Source organism: Kryptolebias marmoratus, linkage group LG1, assembly GCF_001649575.2.
Source record: "Kryptolebias marmoratus isolate JLee-2015 linkage group LG1, ASM164957v2, whole genome shotgun sequence".
Taxonomy (NCBI): Eukaryota; Metazoa; Chordata; class Actinopteri; order Cyprinodontiformes; family Rivulidae; genus Kryptolebias; species Kryptolebias marmoratus.
Window position 1 is genome coordinate 15514566 of NC_051430.1, and position 23635 is coordinate 15538200.

The 23635-nt window shown below is 40.2% G+C and overlaps 1 protein-coding gene across 5 annotated transcripts in view; it reads left to right on the forward strand.

Annotated features, from left to right (window-relative positions):
• Nucleotides 1-23635, forward strand: part of mctp1a (multiple C2 domains, transmembrane 1a) — a 129468-nt gene that overhangs the window by 91514 nt on the left and 14319 nt on the right. For 3 of the 5 annotated variants that reach the window (XM_037975243.1, XM_037975244.1, XM_017427957.2), the window contains 3 exons: nt 1156-1272; nt 12044-12100; nt 18286-18384. In XM_037975243.1, the coding sequence (XP_037831171.1) occupies nt 1156-1272; nt 12044-12100; nt 18286-18384 (273 nt within the window). The remainder of the gene's footprint in view (nt 1-1155; nt 1273-12043; nt 12101-18285; nt 18385-23635) is intronic. The other 2 variants (XM_037975249.1, XM_037975255.1) reach the window with 1 other exon arrangement.

Sequence of the window (23635 nt, forward strand, 5' to 3'; positions counted from 1 at the left end):
GCACACACTCACGTGCACGCTCAGAAATGAAACAATTTGATTGTTGATTATGAAGCTTCCGCTCTATCTTGTCATTATTGTTCAGCTAACAGGATAAATTAATTGCAACACAGACCAATAAATCTGCTTTTTTTTTTTTTTGGACACTAATGGTGTCAATTTTGACACTTTTAAAACTTTACTACTAAACTCGATTGTTAAATTTTTGCTTATTTTGTTTTAAATAATTGATTTGTTGTACTTGAATTTCATGAATACGTTTGGCTGGAGGACACAGAGCATTAGACGCTGTTTTGCAATTTTCATCATTTGGTATAATTGCTGCTGAGGTTTTATCAGGCCCGAAAAAAAAAAATCTCCTAAACATGATACCATTAGAAAGAATAACTAATCTTTTGTTCTGGATGTTTCTGACAGATGCTATTCCCTCACAATGCCCCATCTCAACTTTTTTAACAACAATTGACTCAAAGCTGTCTCACAATTGGCACAATACTGCGAGAAAATATCAAGCTATCATCATTAGCAATTTTACTTTCCCACAGATATCTTCTCCCAACCGCCACGGAAATCTGTTGTAAGGATGCTAAAGAGCCTCTTTCAAAACAAGAATACAGGGTTTAGGAATAGGTTAATTTTCAGATGGTGCTCTTCTTGTTCAGTGATGAGAGGGGAGGTATAGAGGTTATGCTTTTGGCAGATGGGTGCAGAGAAGGTTAGAGACAGGCCATAAGAGCCTTTTGGAGAAGGAGAAGAGGGTATTGGGGCTTGGAGTGACAGGGTGAGGGACTCGGGTTGTGGGGTGTTCGAGGTCAGAGTCTCAAGTTTGGGGCTGCAGCTCAGAGGGGTCAACTTTGATGTGGTGTATCTGAAACGGTACATGACCTCAGACTCCTAGATGATTGGCATGAAGGAAAGAAGCTCTGACGGCTCCAACGCATCCTCCTCACTTTTAACACATATTTTTTTTTTATACATTTGTTCCTCGGAGTTAAGGGGTTTCCATATAAGTGTATTTGAATGTGTTTTATTTCTTTCGTCGTCAGAGTAAACGCCATGACGAGGTGTTAAATGTTTGCACTCTCAGCAGCACTTTTTCTCCAACAAGTTTTGTCGTTTTTCTTTTTTTTTGTTTTTTTTTCTGTGTCCGAACAGATCTTCGTCATCGTAGTTTGGAACTTTGAGATCTATATGATTCCTCTGGCTTTGCTGCTGCTGCTGGCCTGGAACTACATCCTGATTGTGTCGGGGAAGGATACGAGACAAGATGTCGTGAGTAGCCTCAACGCTATTTGCTATTCTTTATTTTCAATCGTAAAAGCCCACATCCAAAACAACAGTCTGTCAAAAAATCCTCCAAAGTTTTTTTTTTTATTAGGACCTTACACTTTTAGAAGATTTTAATTAAAATGGTTTAGACCTATATTTCTGAACTTTAGACAAACAGGGCATTTAGGGTATTCTAATCAGATGCACAGATGAGACAGAAAAAGCAACATACTTTACTAAAGACATTTCAAGAGCACACCTTTTGCTTAAATTGTACTTGCAAACTTTGAGCAGAATCAGAATTAAATAAAAATAAGAAAATCTATCTGCCAATTTTTGTTAATGAAAACCTCCATCTCCCACACGAGGAGCTGCATTCTCGCTGCATCCCACATTTCTCACTTTGCCTTCTTTTGAGCCTAAGAGAAGGGAGAAATAATAGGCTGTCACCTAGAGCTATGTTACGCCACTTACCTGGTAGTATATTTATTTAATTCATTTATTTTTATCTCTTTTACCAATTAAATGATGTCAAAGCAATGTCATGGAGAAACAGACGTGTTTTAATCATGGCCAGCCACATTTGGAGAGCAGAGAGTGAAGACGAGGGAGAGAGCCGGACTATGGAGTGAGCGTGAACAATGAAGTGATTAATTTTAATAAGTGCCTTCTTCCAAGACTCAGTCGGAAATAACCCGTTAAGAGACTTCAGATTTTCTTGCAGTCTTGTCTTCAATGTGTATATTTATCTCTTCCTAAGGAATCTTTGGGTCAGATTGGATTGGATTTGGAAGCTGTATTAAATTCTGTCATTATAATAAACCAAATCTAATAGCTGTCGGTCATTGTAAAGTTACACATAAAAATGTAATTAGACGTGAACTGTACGTGGCACACACTGTACTTCTAATAGGTCCTGGGAGTTAATCTTCTCTGTTTATAAGCCTCTGTTATCATGTTTCTGGTTTAAAGTGCCATTAAAATGAGCAAAAATACCACAGTTCCTATATAACTTCACTTTAATCTAAAAACAACTTTCAGTTCCTTAAAGTTTATATTAAAAATACGATGTTTAGGTATAAACAAGTCAAGACTTAAAGGTTTTCACGCGAGTTCACAGGTGAAAGAAACCATTCGTGAATGAGACTGAAGTTTAAGAGAGTGCTCCTTCCCGCCTGTAGATGGCGACATTGCTTGAGAAAATGTATAACTAAAATAAATAAATAAATCACCACTTCCATAAAACAAAACTGAGCTTGATGGTTTGTATGCATACAAGCTTTACTGTGAGCTTCTTAAATGAAATAAGGCACCAAGGTTTACATCTGCTTGTAATGTTAAGGTCCCTTTACGTAAGATTAAGTACATTTTACTTAATTCAAGGCAGTGTTGCATGAATGTGAATTAGTTTTCATTTCTGTTTAATGTTTTTATGTAGTTTGAGGTACTTTAGCACAAATCCTCAGAACTTTTCTGTATCTGTCTCTACTTTAATAGACCATTATGTCTGTGAACATGTTTATCCATAAGAGCACTTGTACAAATCTGACCTTCTTTTCTCATAAATATCTTTGTTATTTTCTATTATGAGTGTTAATTTCTTTCCTTAACTGAGTGAGGCTGCTGTGTGCAGCACACCTTGGGCTTTGACAGTGTAGATTACTGTGTGCTGGAGTGTTAGTTCTGGTGTTGTCTGGTGCAGGATATGTGAGGAAGCTGTTTTCGAGTGCTGGTGAGATAATTAGAGGAAAACTCTTGGAAAAAGCAAATGAAATGGCATCAACGTGTAGGTCTTATTAGTGAACATACAGGTGTGTCCATTGTTCATTGATGCTGACTGTTGTGTGTGCTACAGAGTGTTTTCTTTTATTTTTGGCAACTGATTTTTATCTTTTGCACTAATGGCAAGATTCAATTACAATCAAAGGCTAGATTAGAGCTCATGCATCCACATTTATATTTAATGCTTTATGCTTTGTGTTCAGGTCAAAATGAGTATATTTGTAGCTCCCGTCTGAGCATGCCGGAGTATTAAATTTACCAAAAATCCTTTGCGGCAATATTTCTGATGGAAGTTGTATTAATTGACAAAGATTAGCACACTTAATGGTTCTTTTCTTGCTGCTGTGACCGTTGTGTTCAAGAATAAAAAGCGTCTCCGAAGACACAATGAAAAAAATTAAGATAATTGCAGTCCCTCTTGTCTTGAAGTTGCAGTTTCATCGTCTCCTAACTGGTGAATGTGATGAACCAATTGTTCCTTGCTTTGTTATCAGCTCTCTTCATCGTTCACTGACAATATTGCTATCTCATGTCAAGACTTGGCACATGCAGTAAAAGTAAAGTTTATTGTATTTGTTCATTATTTTTAAGCTTTTTGTCTTCTTAAAAGCTTCCCCTGCACACATGCACTTGAACTCGTACTTTCAGGTGCAAGAATCCCCTGAGTCCTGTCCCTGTTTGTTTTCAGTTTCCCGATCTGTAGCATGCAAATAAAGGTTTGATCGCACCGAGAGCACACACTATCTGTGGTTCTTTGCTTCCTCCCCGGGTCCCCTGGATTCCTCTTCCGAGTCTTTATCAGGCTGAAGTCATGGTCAAAAGTTTCCCTCCTGCACTTGGCAGAGAACTGAGAAGAACAGAAAAGAAAACAGAGGGAAAGGGCTTTCTAATTACTTTAAACAACACACCAAATTAAAGCATTGTGCTGAGCAGAGCGAGGGGTCAGCATCCGGAGCACTGCGGTTTTCCAGCAGCCTGGGATGAGGGTAATGCCAAAGGAATCTCTTCTGAATTCTCTCTCTCTCTCAGGCTTGAAGAGAAAGGGTGGGGGGGGGATAAGAGAAAACGGAAAAAAAACACTCACTTGAGTACAGACTTCTTAATGAACTGGCCTTGACTCGTGTGATGGGTTCAATGTGCCAACCCTTTCTCTGGTTTTACACTGCAGCCACAGTCCATAGCCCTGTCTGTAGCAGGTAAACAAACACAGTGTTCTCTACACGCAGTAATTCACCACCCAGGGTCACTGACTGTTGTGGTTACATGCTGCTTTGCAAACAGATCCCGGATCAGCGCTCCTTACCCTAGCCCCAACCTTGACCAGTACCTGCTAAGCAGTGAACGCATCCTTAAAACAGCGATTAAAGGAGGCTCTGCACCCGCGAGGTCCCCGACCTCTTCTCTTATCTTGTAGCACTCTGACCTGCAAGCGCTGACTCTTTAACACCGTCAGATGACCTGTGTGCCATATTCTGCAACATGCTCTCTGAAACAAACAGGAGGATTCCTATTCTCTTTAATCTAAGTTTTTTCTTTTTTCTTTTCTTTTCTTTTCTGGACATTCAAAGCTGATAGTCATGGAAGACACATCGTGCCTGTAAGCAATTGTATGGGATCACTTTTTGTTGGGAGTTTGATGAGGATTTTAATGACATCTCCTTTTGTTTTGAAACTTGGAGTAATTTGATGCTTAAATCTATTCCGTACCAGTTTAGAAAGCCACAGTGACATTGGCTAGGGGTTTGGGTATTCCTGTTTGGAAACCTAAAGTTTTCCATTTTGGTTGTTTTATCGTGTTTTGTATTTGAAACCAATAATTACAAAAGAGAAATGGATCTGTTGGGAAACCATGCATGTCCAATGGGTACCGACATGTCAAAAACGAAGCCCCTCACAAAAACTTTCTTTGCTTTTCCTATTTCATAATTGTGTAAAATGTTCTGAATAACTGAGGTAACAGATCAAATAGGACCATTCTCTCATAGACAACTGTATCACAATGAGTTGTGACCCACTGTATGCAGTCTGAGAAAGGTTTTAAGGCACATCTGCACTGACTTATTTATTTTTTGTCCTGTTATGGCATATCAGGCATACCATATAGAGAAGATGGCTGCCCACGTGTGCCAGAACAGAAAAGGATATCTCAAAATGAGAATCTTAATTGCATATTTTACTTTATAGAATCAAAACTGAATCTAGCATCAGAGTAGGCAGGCCACATTGTTGTAATAGCAACTTGCTTTTATGACTTTCAACCAACAGGACTTTTTGAGAATCGGTGCGTGCACTGACTTTATTTTAAAGTGATAGATCAGTGGGGTTCTGTGGAAAGGCTATGAACAATTAATATCTTACCTGTTGGAGGTAGCTCTTTGAATGACCTCGTTTTGGAAAAATAAGGTTTAAATCTAAGTGGATTGACAATCTAACTGCTAGTACAGGTAGGTCCAAGACCAAAGTGGATTGATGTTATCTTCAAATAATAATCTCACACATTTTGTTGTGGTTCATGAAAATGTTATCCTATGACACTGTTCATTCTGTCAGTTTTATATTACACAGTTACTGTATTTTCAATTAATTCAATGATTGTTTTTAATTGTAAATATAGCTGGCAGAAGCAAGCTGTAGTGTTTCCGGCAGGGTTATCGTCATATTTCTGCTGGAATAATTGTGTAATGTAAAGCTGTCGGCAGTGTTAGGGTTTATAAAACAGCATTTGAATGAAATGCAAGGACAGTTGTTTAAAGACAACAATACACTTTGGTCTTGGCCTTTCTTGGACTAACTGTTAACTCATCAGTCCATTCAGAATCAGATTTGTTTCTCCAAACTAATGTCATTTAACAAGCCATCTAAAGCATATCAGTTGTTCATAACCGTCCCACAGAACCCTATTTCAAAACATTTGATCAAACTATTCCTTTAATATCTGGATGCTGTGTTTGTCTTTTGTTCACAGTCCTGCTTGTTTTAAAGCAAGCTGCTGGAAACTTGTTAACCAGAGCTCATAGAGCTTGGTTGGAATCCAAAGGTTACAAGCTGCATGTACTCACATCTGGGTATCTTTCCATAACAGTGTTTTGTAATAATTTGTGCTTGCTCACGTGAGAGTAGATGACGGGCTCTGCGTTTAACAAGCAGGGACACATCCCAACAGATATTGCTTCTTGCTGTTCTCTTGGCCCAGAAAAGCCCTAACCAGATGTTATAAAGGTGTTACTTTCAGCGCAGGCTGTTTCACAGGCTACATATGGAACATGGTGATGTCTCTTTCTACCACAAGATGACGGGCAATTAGGCCTCGTCACACTGGAGGACCATCCTCTTTATCCCATGCTTCAGACCATTACACTGATTCACCCATTGGATCCGCCAACCTATTACGGAAGAGAAGACCTTAATGGCCTGAAGATACTTCACACTCAGAAACGTGCCTCCAGCGGCAAGAAAACCTGCTACTTTTAACCCACTCTACATCTTAAGTATTGGCATTTTGATAAAAATAACTACAGATTTTAATATCCCTGATAGTGCTTGGTTGTCCACTAATCTGTCATTTGCTATTGCTGCTGGTTAAATCTGTGCTTACTGAGTGTGAACTGATCCATGTGACTGTAATTTGTTATTTATTAGTGTAAAAGGAATCTAGTTTAGTTCCAGGATAGTACTGCTGTCTAATCTTATTTGAACATTTTATAATTTCTAGAACAAGACCTAATTGCCATTTTATACTTTTCTTTTTGATTTTACAACTCAGAAATCATCTCTGTGTTCCTAAACACATTGCATCTTGACATCTGCCCTTATTAAGGGGCACTCAGAACACAGGTAGAGGAGAGTAGATATCAGGAAAGCTGGAAGAAATGCTATGCCTATTACGCCTCATCTCCTTCAGGAAGTCATACCTTCACTGCTCCCCCCCCAGCCCTGAAAAAAAAACAAAAAAAACAACAAAAAAACGAGACTGTGAAGACAAGGAGAATGAGAAGAGGAGATGGAGTGGGAGCAGGAGACAGAAAAAGACAGAGAGGCTTTCTGAGAGACAGAGTGACGTCGAAACAGAGGCAGAGGGAAGGCAGCGGTGGTGGATGGCAGGCACTCCTCTGTGCGGAGTCAGACATGGCAGTTGGTGACAGGTGACAAAATCAAAAGGTCATGTCACTTTTAACTGGGAGCGCCTGTGCCCCGCTGATTTCCCCCGTGCCGCCCCGGCAGCATCAGCGCCGCTCATCTCTGCTCCTCTCGCTGCCTCTCTGTCTCTGCTAAACTGGCAGATAGGATGGCAGGCTGGCAGGCAAAAAGACAGGCAGCGGGCAGAGTTTGAAGCGGGACGGGAGCATCAGGGACGCCACTGCAGAATCCTCCCAGTCTCCCCTTTTCATCACGCTACCCCCCACCCCCACCCCACCCCACTCCTCTCTCTCTCCCTCCAGTTGTCTAACTCTCTTCATCACGCTGAACCTTTGTAAGAATCTGTGCTCTTTGCGAACAATATCAGCAATTTGGGGATCCTGTCTTTAAATGCTTGTTGTTGTTTTGTCTGTATGGCACATTCGCCGTAGCTGTTTGTGAGTTTTTTCGTTTAGACATGAAGCTATAGATGTGTTTGTTTGAATATATGCCACAGCTTTTTCTCTTTTTGTGTGTCAGTTAATTGAAACAAAATAGTAAAATCTGTTTGAGAAGGTCAAGCATTTTTACCAGTATACACCCATCTATGCTAGTGACACTTTTCAGAATCCTCTTGGAAAAGCTGCTTAAACAGTGTAGACATTTTCCATCAAATAAGCTGTAAGAAATATGCCAGCGATGCATTACTATTTCAGAAACTCAATCTTTACCAATCCTAGCAAATGGGGTATTCCTTTCATGAATATATAGCCGCCCTTCTCACCCCCTACCAACAGCCTCTAGCTCCAGTAGCACCACAGACTCAACCCTATCCAGCCCCCTACTGGGTGAGCCGTGGCTCAGGCAGTGCAGAAGGAAGGGCCCCCCCTCTGAGGGCCATAGCTCTGACAGCTTGTGAAGGGCCCATGTGGGTCAGCTTGGCTCAGCCTTATCAGACACACAGCTCTCTCCCTGGCCGGCAGAAACTGTGGTGTACTAGGCAATACACACACACACACACACATGGACAGTGCATACCAAGTAGGGCCTTGAGATCCCCCCAGCCAGCCACAACTCCAAACCTCAGCAGCTGGAGAGGTTAAAACCCCCTCACGTATCAAAGAGAGGAAAAACAGCAGGAGGACGGATGGAAGGAGGGATAGAGGAATTGGAGAAAGAAAAAAAAAGAAGGGAAAAAGTATATCTTTATGTTCACCTGGATGTCTGCCTTAGCGTTAATTCCCCCCGCGGCTGTCATTGGGAAGGTGAGGAGGGGAAATAGTGGAACTTAGAGGAGTGAGTGAGTGAGTGAGAGAGAGGCGATTCAGAAGAAAAGTGAAAATGATGTTGTTACTAGTTCAGGTTGTAGAATTTTACCTCCCCTCTCTGGAGTTGAATGTCTGCAGTCAGTTCATTGATCCAGGCAGGTTCTATTCAGTTTTGACTCATAAAAATGGATCTACTCAAAGCAGAGTTGTTGTTGTTGAGTTTGTTTTTTTTCAATTTGTTGATTTATTCTCTCCTTTGTGTGACCGTGTAATGTACTTACAGATAAATGTCTCTAGCAAATTAGTCAGTATTTTATTTGTGTCCAAACTGTGTTTTACACATTTTTAAGTTAGATTTGAGTAAACTTTGTGTCAGGAGAGTAAGTCTTATTTAAAGCTGAAAATACCACATTCTGTATATTGCAGAGACAGATTCTGCTAAGGTTTAAGCCTTGATCACATTTACTATTACATTCATCATAACACTGCAGAACCAAGTATTTGGATGCAGAAAATCATTGGAATAACCCCCAGCAGCTTTCAGAACATGCTCTTTGTCCTTGAAAACGCACTAGGGGTGCTGTTGCTCTGTTGAATGCGTGCAAGCAGGAACCTTTTTGGAAACTTTATCGTTTTGCGTTGTTCGTTTTAGCGACATTTTCTTCTCACACATTAAAGCTAATTTATCTATGAACTGAAGGTTTGCAGCAACACAGAGATATCACATCCTCTTTCCTGCTAGATTTTTATTTTTTTTTTTACACTCAGGAGGATCTTTTTTCAAGCACTTTGCAGCTGAGTTTTCTCTAGTCATTAGAAAATGCCACACGAGTCGAACCAGAAGCTCACAATTTCATCGGGAAGTTTCCAAATATATTATAGTCTTTAGGGTTTCAGTTAGATATCAGTCACCAAAAGGATTAAAGTAACTAAATATCTTTGGGATTTTATGTATCTTTTTATGTATTTATGCAATAAAAATATGACAAAGTCCTATGCAGAACAGCATGTGAAAGAGCATGAAAAAAGCAGCAGACAAATAATTCTACTAAATCAGCTTTTATTTTCTGTTTAAGCTAAGGCCAAACAGATGCACGCACAGTTTTATTGCCACTGGGATTCTCAATGTTACTGTGTTCACTGACATGCTTTGCATGTAGTTGATGTTATCACAGTCTACTGTATGTGTTTATGGTGCACAGTGTAATCTGTTTAAAAAAAAAAAGTGCATCATTTCTGATTCATTTGAATTGGTCTGAATATGTTAATCCACAGCCCCGCATACTAGAAATTGACTGGAGCGGCTCTGCAGGCAACACAAGCCCAACACGAATCCCGTCGACAGCGAGACTTTGATGACGCCGTTCTGTAATGATAGTTATTGAAACAACACGATAATGTTGGGATAAGCAGACAAATGATATCATACACCAAACAAGTCTTAGAGGGAGGAAAGGATGCGGAGGGGTACAGAACACGAAAGAAAGATGTTTGAAATTTGTCGTCTGTGCAGAGGTAATTTATATCCTCCCTTACTGAAACAGTAGCTTCAGTGGCACGCATTTAGCCGTGGCAATCTTCAGGGCAGATGACACGTTCCATGTCATTTTATTTATTAATTTTACACTGTGTCTCATTGCAGGAAACATGACTTCTCTATGTAACCAGAGGCAATAGAAGGGAGCGAGCAGAGCAGAGAGCAGAGGGAGACAAACGACTCTATCATTCTCTCTGTCTCTGTAGGTCATGCTTTTCCAGCGAGCTCACGCTTGCTCCTTTGTTTAAAGTTTGGAGCATGTGCCAGGCGTGCCCCTAGTAAAGCCTCTGTGTGAAGGATTCTATTATATTTGTATGCTGGCATCTATGAATGGATTTCAAAGGAACCATGATGTCTTTTTAAACAGTTAAAAGTTGTTTAGAAATGCCAGGAGGTTTTTATTTTACAGTATCACATAAAAAAAACTTAGCTGAATACGAAAAGAAAATTCCCTTTCTGGTGTTTATATAATGTTGCGCCGGGTCTATTTTCTATCAATAAAAAGACTGTCGATTGTGAACAGTTGAGCTTTTTTTTGTCTAGACGGTGATGGAGTTGCAGCGAACCGGGAATAACCACTTTCTATTCAGCGAGTTAAAACGTGGAGCTGTGTGCATACATGCACAACACTTTACCCAAGTGATTCTGAGCTATTGATAGAACACACTCACAAACACACACACTATTGATTCTACCCTCTCAACTCTGCTGTTCTGAACTCCTCTTTGTTTGTGTGGGAAGCTGCATTTACATAAGAGGCTTATGTCAGCCGCCACATAGTCCCCCCCCCCCCCNAATGAAAAAACAAAAAGGACAAAGGCCATTGTGTTGTTAAGTAATGATTTTTGGATGTCTCCAAACTAGTTTGTGCTCTTCTGGAGGTGGTAGGGTTTGTGAGAAAATCAGGGCCTGATAAAGGTTTTTGGGGAGGTTGGGACTACGTAACACAATACTAGACTGAGGGCTGATAAATTCTGAGGTTAACCGCTGGAGGACTTATAATATGAGTGTTTGTTTATGTAAATTGGGAGCGAGATTATGACCTTGTAGCTAGGATGTTTGATTGACAGAAGAAGGGGAAGTATAATGAAGCGGCGACCTCTGAATTTCACTCAGACTCACAAAAAACATTCAAGTAAAGTATCAATGAACTCTAACCAGGCTGTTAAACCCAATAGAACAAGCTGTCTTTTTGGTTCAGAGTTTGTATTTTAGGATGCTTGCATCTCTTTCAAATTTAGTTCTACATTTGGATACTGAGGTCTGCATTATCCTTATTCATCTGTCTCATGTTGTGCGTGTAAAAATTTCCATTTCCAAAGGAAAAAACTCAAACTTCCATGCACCAGTGTTGTGTTGCTTGTTGTTTTGAATGTGTGTGCATGATTGTGTTTCAAGGCAAGCAATTTTTCTTCATGCTGTACTGTTTGTCTCAGGGTGTCTTGGGGCTTCGGAGTAACACCAGCTCCAGTTTCATCGGTTGTGCTTCACTGAAGCAAATAGTTGCAGTTCTTTGAGACTTTCACTCTGAGCTTAAAGCTCTCTTCTTTTCCTTTCACAGAGCGCCATTCGGTTGGAGGACGTAAAATAAATAAGAAAAGATAGGTGAACGTATAGGAGGCAAACGGGTGCAAAGGTTAGGGAGGTCAGAAGAGACAGAGTAGAATCAGAAGATTTTTCCCTCTCAGTGAAACATAGAGGGATTTAAATACTTCTTTGCTCTGTGATTTGAGTAGATGAATAGATTTTAATCCTTAGCCTGCTGAAATTCAAAGCTGGAGCATTTGCTTACACATCTAAAAGTGTCAACATGTTTGAACAACAGAATGTTTCTAAAATTAAATTCTACATCAGAACCAATCTGAAGCCTGTGACATATAAAGTAATCAGAAATCCGATAGTTGGGATATCTTCATGCTCTCCACACTCATTAGCAAACTTTAGCCAAACATAAGCAGAACCAATCAGCTTTAATGTGCCTCTTTGGCTCTTCTGATAATGTTTATCTAGCGTTTATCTCATGTTTAAATGTTTTTATTCCTTCTTTTCCTCCTTTTTCTGCATCTATCAGCAAGCGGTGGAGGACCTGCTGGAAGATGAGGATGAGGAGTTTGACAAAGATGACAAGGTAATTATGTTTCATGTCTGGGACACACGAACACACAACAGCCTCAGGAGGGGTCGACACGGCTTCACAGACCAGAAACACAAACAGACTAACGAAATGACTCAGTCTTCCCCTCCCACCCCCCTCCTCTGTTCAGTTTTTCTCATCGCCTGAGGCACAAACACATGTTCACAGATTGTACAACCTTTTAACCTTTTTTAAAAAGTTTTCTCTAAAGGAATATCCACAGCACATTCCTCACCTTTCCACCTTGTAGCTTGTTTGAGCGTTTTTTTTTTTTTTTTTTTCAAATGTAGTTGAAGCACTATCCTTATATTTTCATGTTAGCACCGCTATGTTGAATTTGTGTTTCTCACACTGTGCTTCACACCCTTCTTCCTGGGAACATGCAGTCATATAAAGTGCTTAGTTAGCGATTTAGGTCCATTCAGTGTGTCTTTATGTCCCAGTAAAACAGCATCTGGGCTTGTCCAGACAATATCAGGTAACAACAGGTGGCTGCTTTACTGCCTCTGCTCGTAACGCTGCAGGAACAGCTACTGAAACAAATGCTACTGGAAAGGGTACAGTACCCTGTCAATGGTCCACTTGGGGGTGGTAATTGAAATGATCTAACTCTTTATCCAGTCACTATGTTGTGCTTTTTGTGTGTGCGTGTGTCACTTTTGAAATTAGAGCAGTTTTCTGTTTGATACTACTGTATGACAAGTTATAAAAAGAGTTAAATGAAGGCATCGAAGTCCAAGTCATGTTCAAATGAAACCTTTTATTCTATAAAGACTTAAACCCCTGCTTTGGAATTTTACAGGTGTGCAAGCTGGGATGTGGTCATTTTAGTCTTGTGGGAGGAAAACTCTTAAGAGAACTGTCCGACTGGATGTAATGATGTTTGTAAAGTGCCTTTTGGCAATCGGGAACACTGCAGGCTGAACATACTGCAAAGCAAAAGTGGACGCATTCAACGAAACGGTTAAAAAACCACACATTTGTAGTGCAGATGGTCAAATAGTCATCCCAGTCAAGCATCAGTCAGCCTGGCTGCCCGTTTGGTCGTGAGCACACAAAGATATTTGAGCATTACATCCTCTCCCACAGAGATGGAGAAGCAAAGTTCCATGATTGTGAAGTTTCAAGGCTGTAATGTGCAGGAGGGGGGCCAGAGACTGAAGATATGCACCAGACAACCTTGAACTTCTCTTTTTCTTTACATCTTTTCTCTTCCATTGCATTTCCTACTTCCTCTTAGGGGAAAAAAAAGAGATACAGGCATTTGAAAAGCGACAGATTATGTGAAATACATTTTGAACTTTTATATTGAAATGAGGTGTAGAGGCGGCTTGTGTGGCCGCAGTCAGATTTGGTGCCATACTGATTATTCCAAATAAGAAGGCCTTGCTCTCTGTTCACACAGGGCTGGGATGCTGGATAGCACAGCTACCACAAAGGCTACAATTTACCAACTCTGACTTCATACATTTTGATCTATTGCTCCCCTCGACTGTTAGCATTTTATTTAAGCCGTAGGAAGGTTGAAAGGGGGCTATTTTTCTTTTTTCCTCGTCTACATCTCTCTCTTCCCCTCACACACTCCTTTTTTTCTTCCCTCAATCAACTCCTTTCCTGCTTTTTTCATTCTCCCTTTCTGACACATACTCTCTCTCTCTCTGTCTTCCTTTTGCTCTTCCTCCAACCTGGTTAAGTGCAGAACAAATAGGGTTTCAAGGCTAAGCAAAGTTGCCTTTCACATTAGATGTGAGGTCTTTTACACTGGATGAGAACCATGGCTTCAGATAGTATGAGTAAGTATGAAGGACGGGTCAAAGGAGGCCTCTTTTATGGCACAGGCCTATAGGGGAGAGTTGGAAGAGTAGAAAGAGCAGAGAGAGAGGAGAGGGGAAAAAGGATTAATAAATGTGCCAAGGCCTCATTTTAATTGAACTTGAAGCATATGTTGCAAGTATGTACAATCTGTCCCAGATGTTTACTTCAGCCATGTGCACAGCTCTTCCCAGTGCACCACAAGGCAGCTATTAGCTGGATAACCTTTGCTCCAGAGGCTAAATAGGGTATTACATGGCCAAAAAGTGGAGCACCTGTTTTTCATTGCTGAGAGGACCCCTTGCAGGCTTTTTGCCTCGGCTTACCACATGTGTTTTGACTTAGCAGATTGTTGGGCAGACGTGAAAAGTGTCTTTCTCGTGAGCAAGCACTGATATTAGTCACTTAATCTCAATGAAAGTCCAGCGTCCAGGCTAATTGATTGGGACGGCTGAGTTGTTAAAAGCCACGCAGGCTTTAAGGCAGGCACATGAAGGGTGGAGAAAAAAAGAAAAAAAAGGTAGACGTGAACTAATTTTTCTCCTTACTTCTCCTCCCCTGTTTCCTGCTGCAAGTATGTGTGTGTGCTGACCTACAGCGTGGAATGCTGCTTGATCTGTGTTGTCTACACACACCGTTCACCTTCAACTATACTAAAAAGGTGGAGAATTGTCAAAGTGGACTTTATGCATCATGAAACGTCACAATATTCCGCTGTCTTGTTTTCCTGTGAGAGTTTTTAATATCAAATTATACAGTTGAGTGTCTTCTTTAATTTGTTTTTATCAGTAAAGCATCAGACTTCAACCACTTGAATACCTATGGTATAACTCAGTTGGACCTAATGGAAAATCCTCAAGTGTTGGTAAAAAAATATATATTTTTCACAGGGTAGGACTATTAATAAGAACAACATAAATGCTTTCTACTAATAAATAATGCTTTGACAGAAAACATTATGTAACATAACTTGAACATTTGGTGCAGTAGTGGGAAAATCAATGGGAAGACCAGAGAAGAGGAATAAAATAATGAATATTACTGAGTGTAGCTCCATTGTTAAAATATTAGGGTATTTTTTTGCACTGATGATGAAAAATGGAAATACTAAATAGATTCATAGTAAGTCAAAAGGCTTTGAAGTCTGGCACTTTTAGTATGTAACATCTTGTATACAGTATTTTCATTATAGAACCTTTTTTGTTGTTTCACTTTTGTTTTTTTCTGATGGACAGATAGTTCCCCATGACCATGAACAGAATTAGGTATAGAAACAGGCATAGAAAATGGACTGATGAATAGGTTTGTAAAAATTCAAATACTCCAAAAAATAAAAATAAAAATGAAATAAAACAACATGGTTTCACGTAGAACCTCTGTATTTAATAATTTTGCATGTAAAACAAGTTATTGTATTTACAGATGGTGAAATGGCAACATGCTGTCGAAACACTGTTATGACTGAACTATTTTTGCTTCAGTCTAAGAATAGGTTTACACTGTAAGAAAAGGTGAGCTGAACCTTCAGGGCCAAGGCAAATTTAAATGTGCAAAAAAAGGAAGGATTATTTAAATGCAATGATAACATTTAGACCCACTTTGTTCAGCATAGAGCAATGTTATGATTTTTTTTTTTTTTCATATTTAAGAAACCAGTTCTGTTGTACCATTAGAGACCATTTCTGCATCTTTAAATCCGGCTTGATTTTGGAGTAGAGTGAGATAACAAAATCACGCTCCACATTCCTGTATTTACAGGCTGCTGGCTGCAGGGCTTTCAGTGTGTAATCTAGCCAATGATGTCTCCTCTCACCTGTGGGCTTGCTGTCCAGAGCTGGCAGGACAAAATCACCTTTGGGCTGTGTGTGTGTGTGTGTGCTTATGTGCGTAAATATGTTGTCCGTTTTTTTGACCGTCTTGCATGTGTGTGTATGTGCGGCTCAGCTGCCTCCCACAAGGGGTCTTACTGGAAAAAATGGGGAGAGAGAGAATGAATGAGCGAGAGAGGCAGACTGAAGGAGTGGAGAGATTACCCTCACACGGTTGACTGGTCACTGAAGCGCTTGTGCTCCGCTCAGCTAGGCTCCACTAGCCTCAGGAGGACCTGACACAGATAAGATACACACTGCAATCATGTCCTGCTCAGGGGCTTACTGCTTACTGCACCCCCTCTCTTTTTCTTGCAGCGTGGATATCTATCAATATCTCCCTCACACACATGTACCTACAAAAACGGTTTCCTCTCCCGTTTCTTACTAAATTTCTCCTCATTGTACAAGAGGAGGAGCCATTTTTGCACAGTTTAAACACAATAACTTAAAAAATGTGAGTATCTTATGGCATTTTACAGTGTTGTTTGGGCACAGTTCCTGAAGACATTCTGATTTAATTTATTTTGCATTCCAATAGTAACTTGTTTACTGTTTCGTTTCTTTTTTTGTGCATAAGTGTCGAGAGGAATGGGGTCTATTGTGGCAGCTGTTTTGCAGTTTAGAATTTAGTGCAAATTTTTAGGATGCATTGTAAGATTTTTGCATTACAAAGGCACTGGTTATGTAAATAAATAACTAAAGCTGGAGAAGCATTTCACATTGAAGTGTTGCAGAGTAACACAACACCTTCATGTTCATAGGAACACATACTTTACAATGTTCTTAAATAAACAGCTTTTATGATGCATACTGCTTACATAATTTTCTAACGTGCGTCAGATCTTGTAAGACTAGCCCATTCTCGGAAGTAACCTGACTAAATTCCTTTGGTATTAGCTGATCAGTTTCCAACCTTTGGCTGCCATTACTCAAGCTGGTTATTGACCAGTAAAGCACACATATGCAAACATTTCCAAGTAAATCATTAGATTTTGTTACTGAGAGCTGCTGATGTGGATATTTGAGTGACAGTGAAAGTTACATTGAAATCATTAACATTAAACATTACTGAAAACAAAAACTTGAGCTCTGCTAGATCCTATTTGTCTTATTGATTGGTCGCCTGCGCACATGAGACAGAATTTAGGTGATGCAATGATTTCTGCTCCTCTTTACTGCTAGGACGAAAGCTTATACTATTTGCTGCTTGTAGACAACTTCTGCACACACGTGTCTATGCCAACAATATTGTAAAGATGTGTGTTTATCTGGGATTTTCTGGCAAGCATGGGTATTCATCATAGATTTTTAGCTGTTGATTTGAACAGAGTGTCTTTATGTTGTGCTTTTTCTGTGCATTCATGTCTTTGTTTTTGACTTTTCTGTGTACAATTATGCACGTAAAGTTTTTTTGGGCGTCCAACTGCGATTATGGTTAAAAACTGTGCAAATTTTCCGCCTTATTATCAGACATTCTAAGGAGCTGTGCAGCTCCAGTTCTCCTCTTTCAGTCCCAGTCACAGCACCGTGCCGATGGCTCGGATAGACAAATGGCATAATGTAATTGGACTAAAGAGAGCACTGGGAATTATATCAATGCTCTAAAAATGAAATAAAAAAATAAACGTGACTGAAATGTTGTTCTAGGGAGGCTATTGAGCTTGTGATGCAGTGAGGTTGTCTTCAGGTGTCGGGAGGTTTTAGCTGCAGAGGAAAATAGGAGCGTGAGGATGAGGGAGGGAAAAAAAAAAAAAAGAAACAAAGTTGAACGTCTGCGTTCTTTTCTTCACGCCAGTCTGTGAAGGATAAAAAGCGTCACGGTGTAAAAGATGCTTTTGACTCATCCGCTTCATTTTTCTTCCCATCTCGCTGTCTCTTTTTTCTGCTGTTCAGCAGAGATGCTGCTAGGAACTGCATTTTAATCATGTTTGGCTAATAGGGGAAGGGATGAGAACAAAAAAGAGGGTGAAAGAAGTGTGGAGGGCTATTGTCTCTCTATGCAAAACACACTACATTGTGTATTTGTTTTTCCATCTTTATTGCTCACATGCATCGGATGGATCATCTTTCACCATCTCTATTCCCCCCAGATACATATCTCTTGCTTTGTCTGTTGCCTTCTGTCATTCTCCGCCTCTTTGCTATTTTTGCACCACTTTTCATTTGCCGGGGGCCATTGTTATTTAAAATAAATGGTCATAAGTGTTTTGCATTTGGTCTTATTTTGATTAGTTGGTTGCAAAAGCTTAATGCACTCAAGGAAATACAAGCCTGACATATTTTGAAATATATCTAATTTTACTTAACCTTCTGAAGCAATTTATTCAAAGTCTAAATAAAGGTGAGTACAAAAAAGTGTTGTTTTTTTCTGTATTACAAGGCTAAAACTGTTTGTAGTACTTGGCTTAATATGTCAGGCCCAGCATCAACATTGTGTAACACTCGTTTAAATTTCTTTTGTAAAAAGAGAAAATCTTACTGTAATCTATCCACAAGGACCCTAAACCAGACCCCTGGGAGGACAGCTGTGATAATAACCATATCCTTGAGGATATGTTGGCTTCCTGGCACTTTGAGTGGATACGAGTGATGGTGGTAAGTTGGACATGTGTGTGGCTCTGGCACAGACTTCTTCCGGTGTGTGTCGCTGTCTCCCAGTTTGCTATTTTAGCTCATCGTCTGTCCAGCGGCCTCCATTCGCCGTCCCGTCAGGATTTGTGTGCAGTAACTGTCCCCTGTCCGTGTCTCAGTTAAAAAACCCACGCACTGCACGTTCGCCGCCCCGTACCCCCCCTCCCTCCCTGTCCAAACCCGCTGCAGGGGCCATGCCTGTGCCTGCTCTTTAAGGTGATGGGGAAGCTAAGTGAGCTCCAGCATGGAAAGCTGCTCCTGTCTTTTTGTGTGACATCCCTGTAGCGCTGCAGATCTGGTAAAGTGCAAGGTGACAGCTGTAGGCTGAGGTTTTGACGGTGTGTTTACTGTGTTTGGGGACTTCTGTTTCTGCTGGAATGAAATGTGACATCAGGAGTCACTTGTGTTTATTTTTTTCCTTTTGATTTTAAAAGCAAGAGCATTAAAAAGTATCCTGCTTCAGTCTGCATTTTAACCAATTACTTTCATGTTAAAAGGACTAACTACATCCTTCTCACTTACAATAATCATTTTAAATCTTATAAATCCAAAGCAACTAATAAAAAGCTCCTAACAAATAAGTTTTCAAATGACTCTAACTTTCCTGAGTGTGTATTTGTGTGTATAGTGGTTGGTGGGGGGACTTGAACGTGGTTGTGGGTGCTTTTTTTTTTTTTCTGTTAGAGTTGCTTCAGCAAATCTACCTCATATTGTCAGAGCAAATCCCAATGCTCATTTTTTTTTTTTTTTTTGCATAATGCAACAATGTCTACTCCCCCAAGTCTTATTGTTCTTAATCACACACAGACAAGTGGCTGAAGCAGCTGAACTTTTCCATTGATGAACTATGCATCAAAGGATAGCGCTCCTTGTACTGTAGGTGAGGAGTTTTTGCGCGCTCTCATCCACCCGAAAGTAAATCTCTTCGAGACTCGCTGAACGGCACGTTGGAGATGGCACACACATGCAGCCCTCTCGGTCTCTCATTGGACAGAATGTGGAGCACAACACTTGACAGCGGTGTCGTCTGAATTTGAAAGTCAGACATGTAAGGAGGCAGCCGCCACCTTTTCTTTTAACAAGAGTCATAAATCTGTAATGAGCACAGAGAGGATGCATATTTTATTTACTTTTTGAAGAAGTGATCCCCTTTACTTCATGGCAATGCACTCTCGTTCTATTGTTTTTTTTATCTTTATTCCTTCCAAAACAAAGTTTAAGACTGTGGATTTTACATCTGTCTCTACTGCTTGTGTGTCTCTTAGCATGCATATGTAATTAAAGCTATGCCAAAGTTAGTCAGTTTTGGAGACAGAAGTGGTGACATATTTGTAATTTAGCCCCAACATGGAGAGGATATAAATCTGTTCTTGAAAAATATTGTATGATATATTGCAAATATCTAATTTTTGCACCTTTTAAAATATAAAAGCATGTATAAACAAAACTAGCATTTCTCAAAATTTAGCTCAATTTAGTTTCTTAAAAACCTATCTTCTGGTTCATGAAATATTCTACTAACAGACGAACAAATGAGCAAACAAATCATCACCCACTCTTCGTGGTGGCAGGCAAAAAAAGAGTTAAGGTTGTGCAGCGGCATGTGTTTTAAGCCCAGACAGACAGACTGACAGAGAGAGGTGGATGGGCAGCTAAAATCAGGCCAGCGGCAGACAAGAGTAATAACGCCCCATTCATCACACCCCGCCATGCTGGATCCCGGGAAGGACAGGGGAAGGAGAGTGCGGGAGCAGGGGAACAGAGGTGAGGCAGGGCGGGTGAGGCAGGGCGGGTGAGGCAGGGCGGGTGAGGCAGGGCGGGTGAGGCAGGGCGGGTGGGGGGGTCAGGTGGCATGCAGCAGGAGGGGTGGAAGGGGGTGATCAGGAGCAGAAGTTGTGTCGCGGCAGTCGTTGATGTGTGTGAGTGTGTGTATGTGTGACCTTGAGCCTGATAGAGTAGCCGGGGTGGAGGAGGTGATGAGAGGCCCCAGAGGGAGATGAGTAAAGATGATCAGTGGCAACCAGACACGCGCACAAACACACTCTCATAACACAAGTAACTTTTCTCTTTATGATTCAAAGCAGAGGTCAAACAGAAAGGAAGTTACAACTCTTCCTTTTAATCCCTCTTTCTCTCTCTCTCCCTCCATCCTTCTTTTTTACATATGTATATATTTATCCTCGCTGTGGGACTTGACTGAGTGAAGAGACTAATTACTAGTGGGCAGCGTTGTGTGTGTCTGGCCCACCTTCAGCTAACGGTCTTAACTGTAGTTTGACTTTGACTGTATCCCAGCAACCTTTAGCTCATATACAGATTTTTTTGGTAACGCGTACATTCAGTTTACACTCTAGTCTCACACTCCTTTGTTTTGGTTTGTAGAAGTGGGGTACTCCTTTGCCATAGAGCTGCTTTTTTAAAACCAAGAGGACGTGCTGTGCATCTCAATACCCCAGTTAAACAGATATTTATGTGTTTTGACAAAAAGAGAGGGAGGGAAATGGATGTATGGGATAAATTATCTATTGAAAAAACTCTGAACATCTGCCTCTATCATGTGGCACTGGAGAGGTGCCAAGTTGCACAGTTCTATCCGAGGCTTTTACATGGGGTCTTGTCGTCATTTCCTATCGAAAGAGAGATGCTCTTTTAGGCCAGGTCCCTAAGTGTTTTTTTTAAATCCCTTGAAGGGCCTCTTTTAACACCCAGTTTATAAAATCTGTGGCTCATTGCTCCCCAGTGGAGTTAGTAATACTTGGACTATTCGCCAGTGAAACATCAGCGTTGGAACCATTTAAACGATCTAAACGGGAAACATAAAGAATAAAACGTTCTCCATACTGGATTTGACTTGCTGCCAAAAAAAGTCAGCCATAAAACAATATTGGATTTTTCACTATGTCATAAAAAAATACAGAGAAGAGCTGCTTTACAAATAAGTAGCTTTTTTCCTAAAAAAAAAATAAAAATAAAAATACAACAATGAAAAATATTATTTTCTGTTACAACAGTTTACAGATCAGTTTTGCACAACTGAGCCTTGGTATGGAGCTTGCATTTTAATATCAACTAGAAATGTTCAATAAGATGGGGAGCTGACTTTTGTTGGCTGTGTCATTGGGTTCTGATGTCTTTCATGAAGACTGTTTTGAATGTTCTTTGCTTTGTGATAAGATGCAGTTTCAAACAGACAAAATTGAAAAGTTAATAATTGGAATTGATAACAGAGAACACTGTATGATTGTGTGTGAATAGGTGAATGAGAAACTCTGTAAACCAGTACCCGAAGGGGTTAAAAAAGTTCTATAGAACAGTGGTCCATTTATCATGAGAAAACAAATTCAAAATTACATGCTTGTATAGATGTATCACTGCTGCATCATTACTTACAACAACAATTTTTTCTAGGTCCGTTTACTTCCTAAATGTTCAGCTATTAAATGAACAAGTTTTATGCCATATGGTTGTTTTCATTTAGAGAAAGAAAAGGGAAAGTTTTATATAAGCAGAGGGTGAAAATAATATGCACAGTCTGAATTTGTGTAATTCCTAGCTCTTGCACAAATTTTTGGAAATTTATTTCATGTCTCCCCCTATAGCAAGGTTGGAAATGGGAGGAATACCGACTCTCTCTCTGCAGTTACAAAATCAACAACAGCGCTTTCAGATGCCCTCTGGGAGCCACATATTAGCATGCTGTCACGTTTTATATGACATTTCAATTTTTACTGTGCTGCCAGACTGAGAGATGCAAAACAAAGAAAAACAGGTGCAATTTTAGCACAGCAGCAATGAGCAGCAGTCACTTGAGGTTCAGACTCATTTCCTGGTGTGATGGGATGTACGCTGCTACCTTATAACTGTTAGGTTTATCATTTTTATGGCATAACCCAGCGGGAAGAACAGTGGGATCGGAGGTTAAAATGGTCTCAATTGGCTCACTCCTTTTCCACCCAGTGCATGTAGGACAGATATTTGAGTCCATGCTAACAGGCAAAGTCCTCAGTGACCTCTCCCTTGTTTAGCTGTAGGCCTTGGGTCAGTGAAGAGCAAACTGTCTTTGCAAAGTTTAAACTCTTGTATATAAGTGTGCTTTGCCGTGATGGCATCTCACAGAAATAAGTGGAGCATTGAGTACTCAGAGGCGCTGCACATCATTCTTTTGTTAAATATTTAATCAAGTGTTTCAAGGAGTTTACCACATTTGTTTACCACATTTGTTTACCACAATTTACCAGCCGGTGCAGTGTGGTTAGCCTGACTTGGCTGTTTTCTTTGTACGCGTGTGAGAGCGCGTGTCCCTGGGCTCTCTTCGGTATCACTGAGGGTTATTTTTCCGTAACGGGTGCAAACAACTCTCATCCCCTTAACGAGCGTTCCCGCTGCTAAAGCGATGAGTGCTTGGCAGGGATTTCTTATCACACGCCACACATCCAAACAATGATGCAAACTTTGGACATAACCACAAAAGATGCACTTATTGTCTTTAAATGGCACACATGCAATTAAAACACGTAACTCTCACTCAACAGAGGACACCAGGCCCAGTGAATATTCCTGCTACCAGCTTGATGAGAGTTAATTAATGTCAAAGAGTTTCTTCTTCAAACAAAAGCATTTTCAGTCACAGGACAAACTGTTTTAATGCATTTATATATATATATATATATATATATATATATATATATATATTAGGGTGATACTTTGCTGGTTTTAGCTTGAGCTCACATCACAGTCTGGGTAGCCCCTTTTTTGCTATGAAGGAGAAAAATATAATCTCTCAAATAGAGACTGTCCAGAACACAATAATAATGAAAGCTGTACATTTTTATGATTCCCTTGCAGGAATATTACATAGAACCTTTGGAGTTTAAAGGACTGAAACACAAACTAATGGAAGAGAGAACCCATGGTCCTATATCTATATGTTTCCAGGCCTGTCTTTCAGTCAATGAAATCCTCACGTTTTGATGTTTGTCTACATTTAAATTTTGATGTATACAAACACCACTGACAGTTAATTCAAAATGTCAGCAACAAACATGCAGCTGAAGCTACAGTTGTGGTCTGTCATAATTTATGAAGCTAAACACATTAGGCAGGCTTATTACACTCTCTATCATACAGCATCATCCATCAGAGCACTGTTGTCAGAGGTGCTGGCATTTAGGCTTTACCATGACTTCCATTTGTAGCTACGTCAAAACAAGAGATT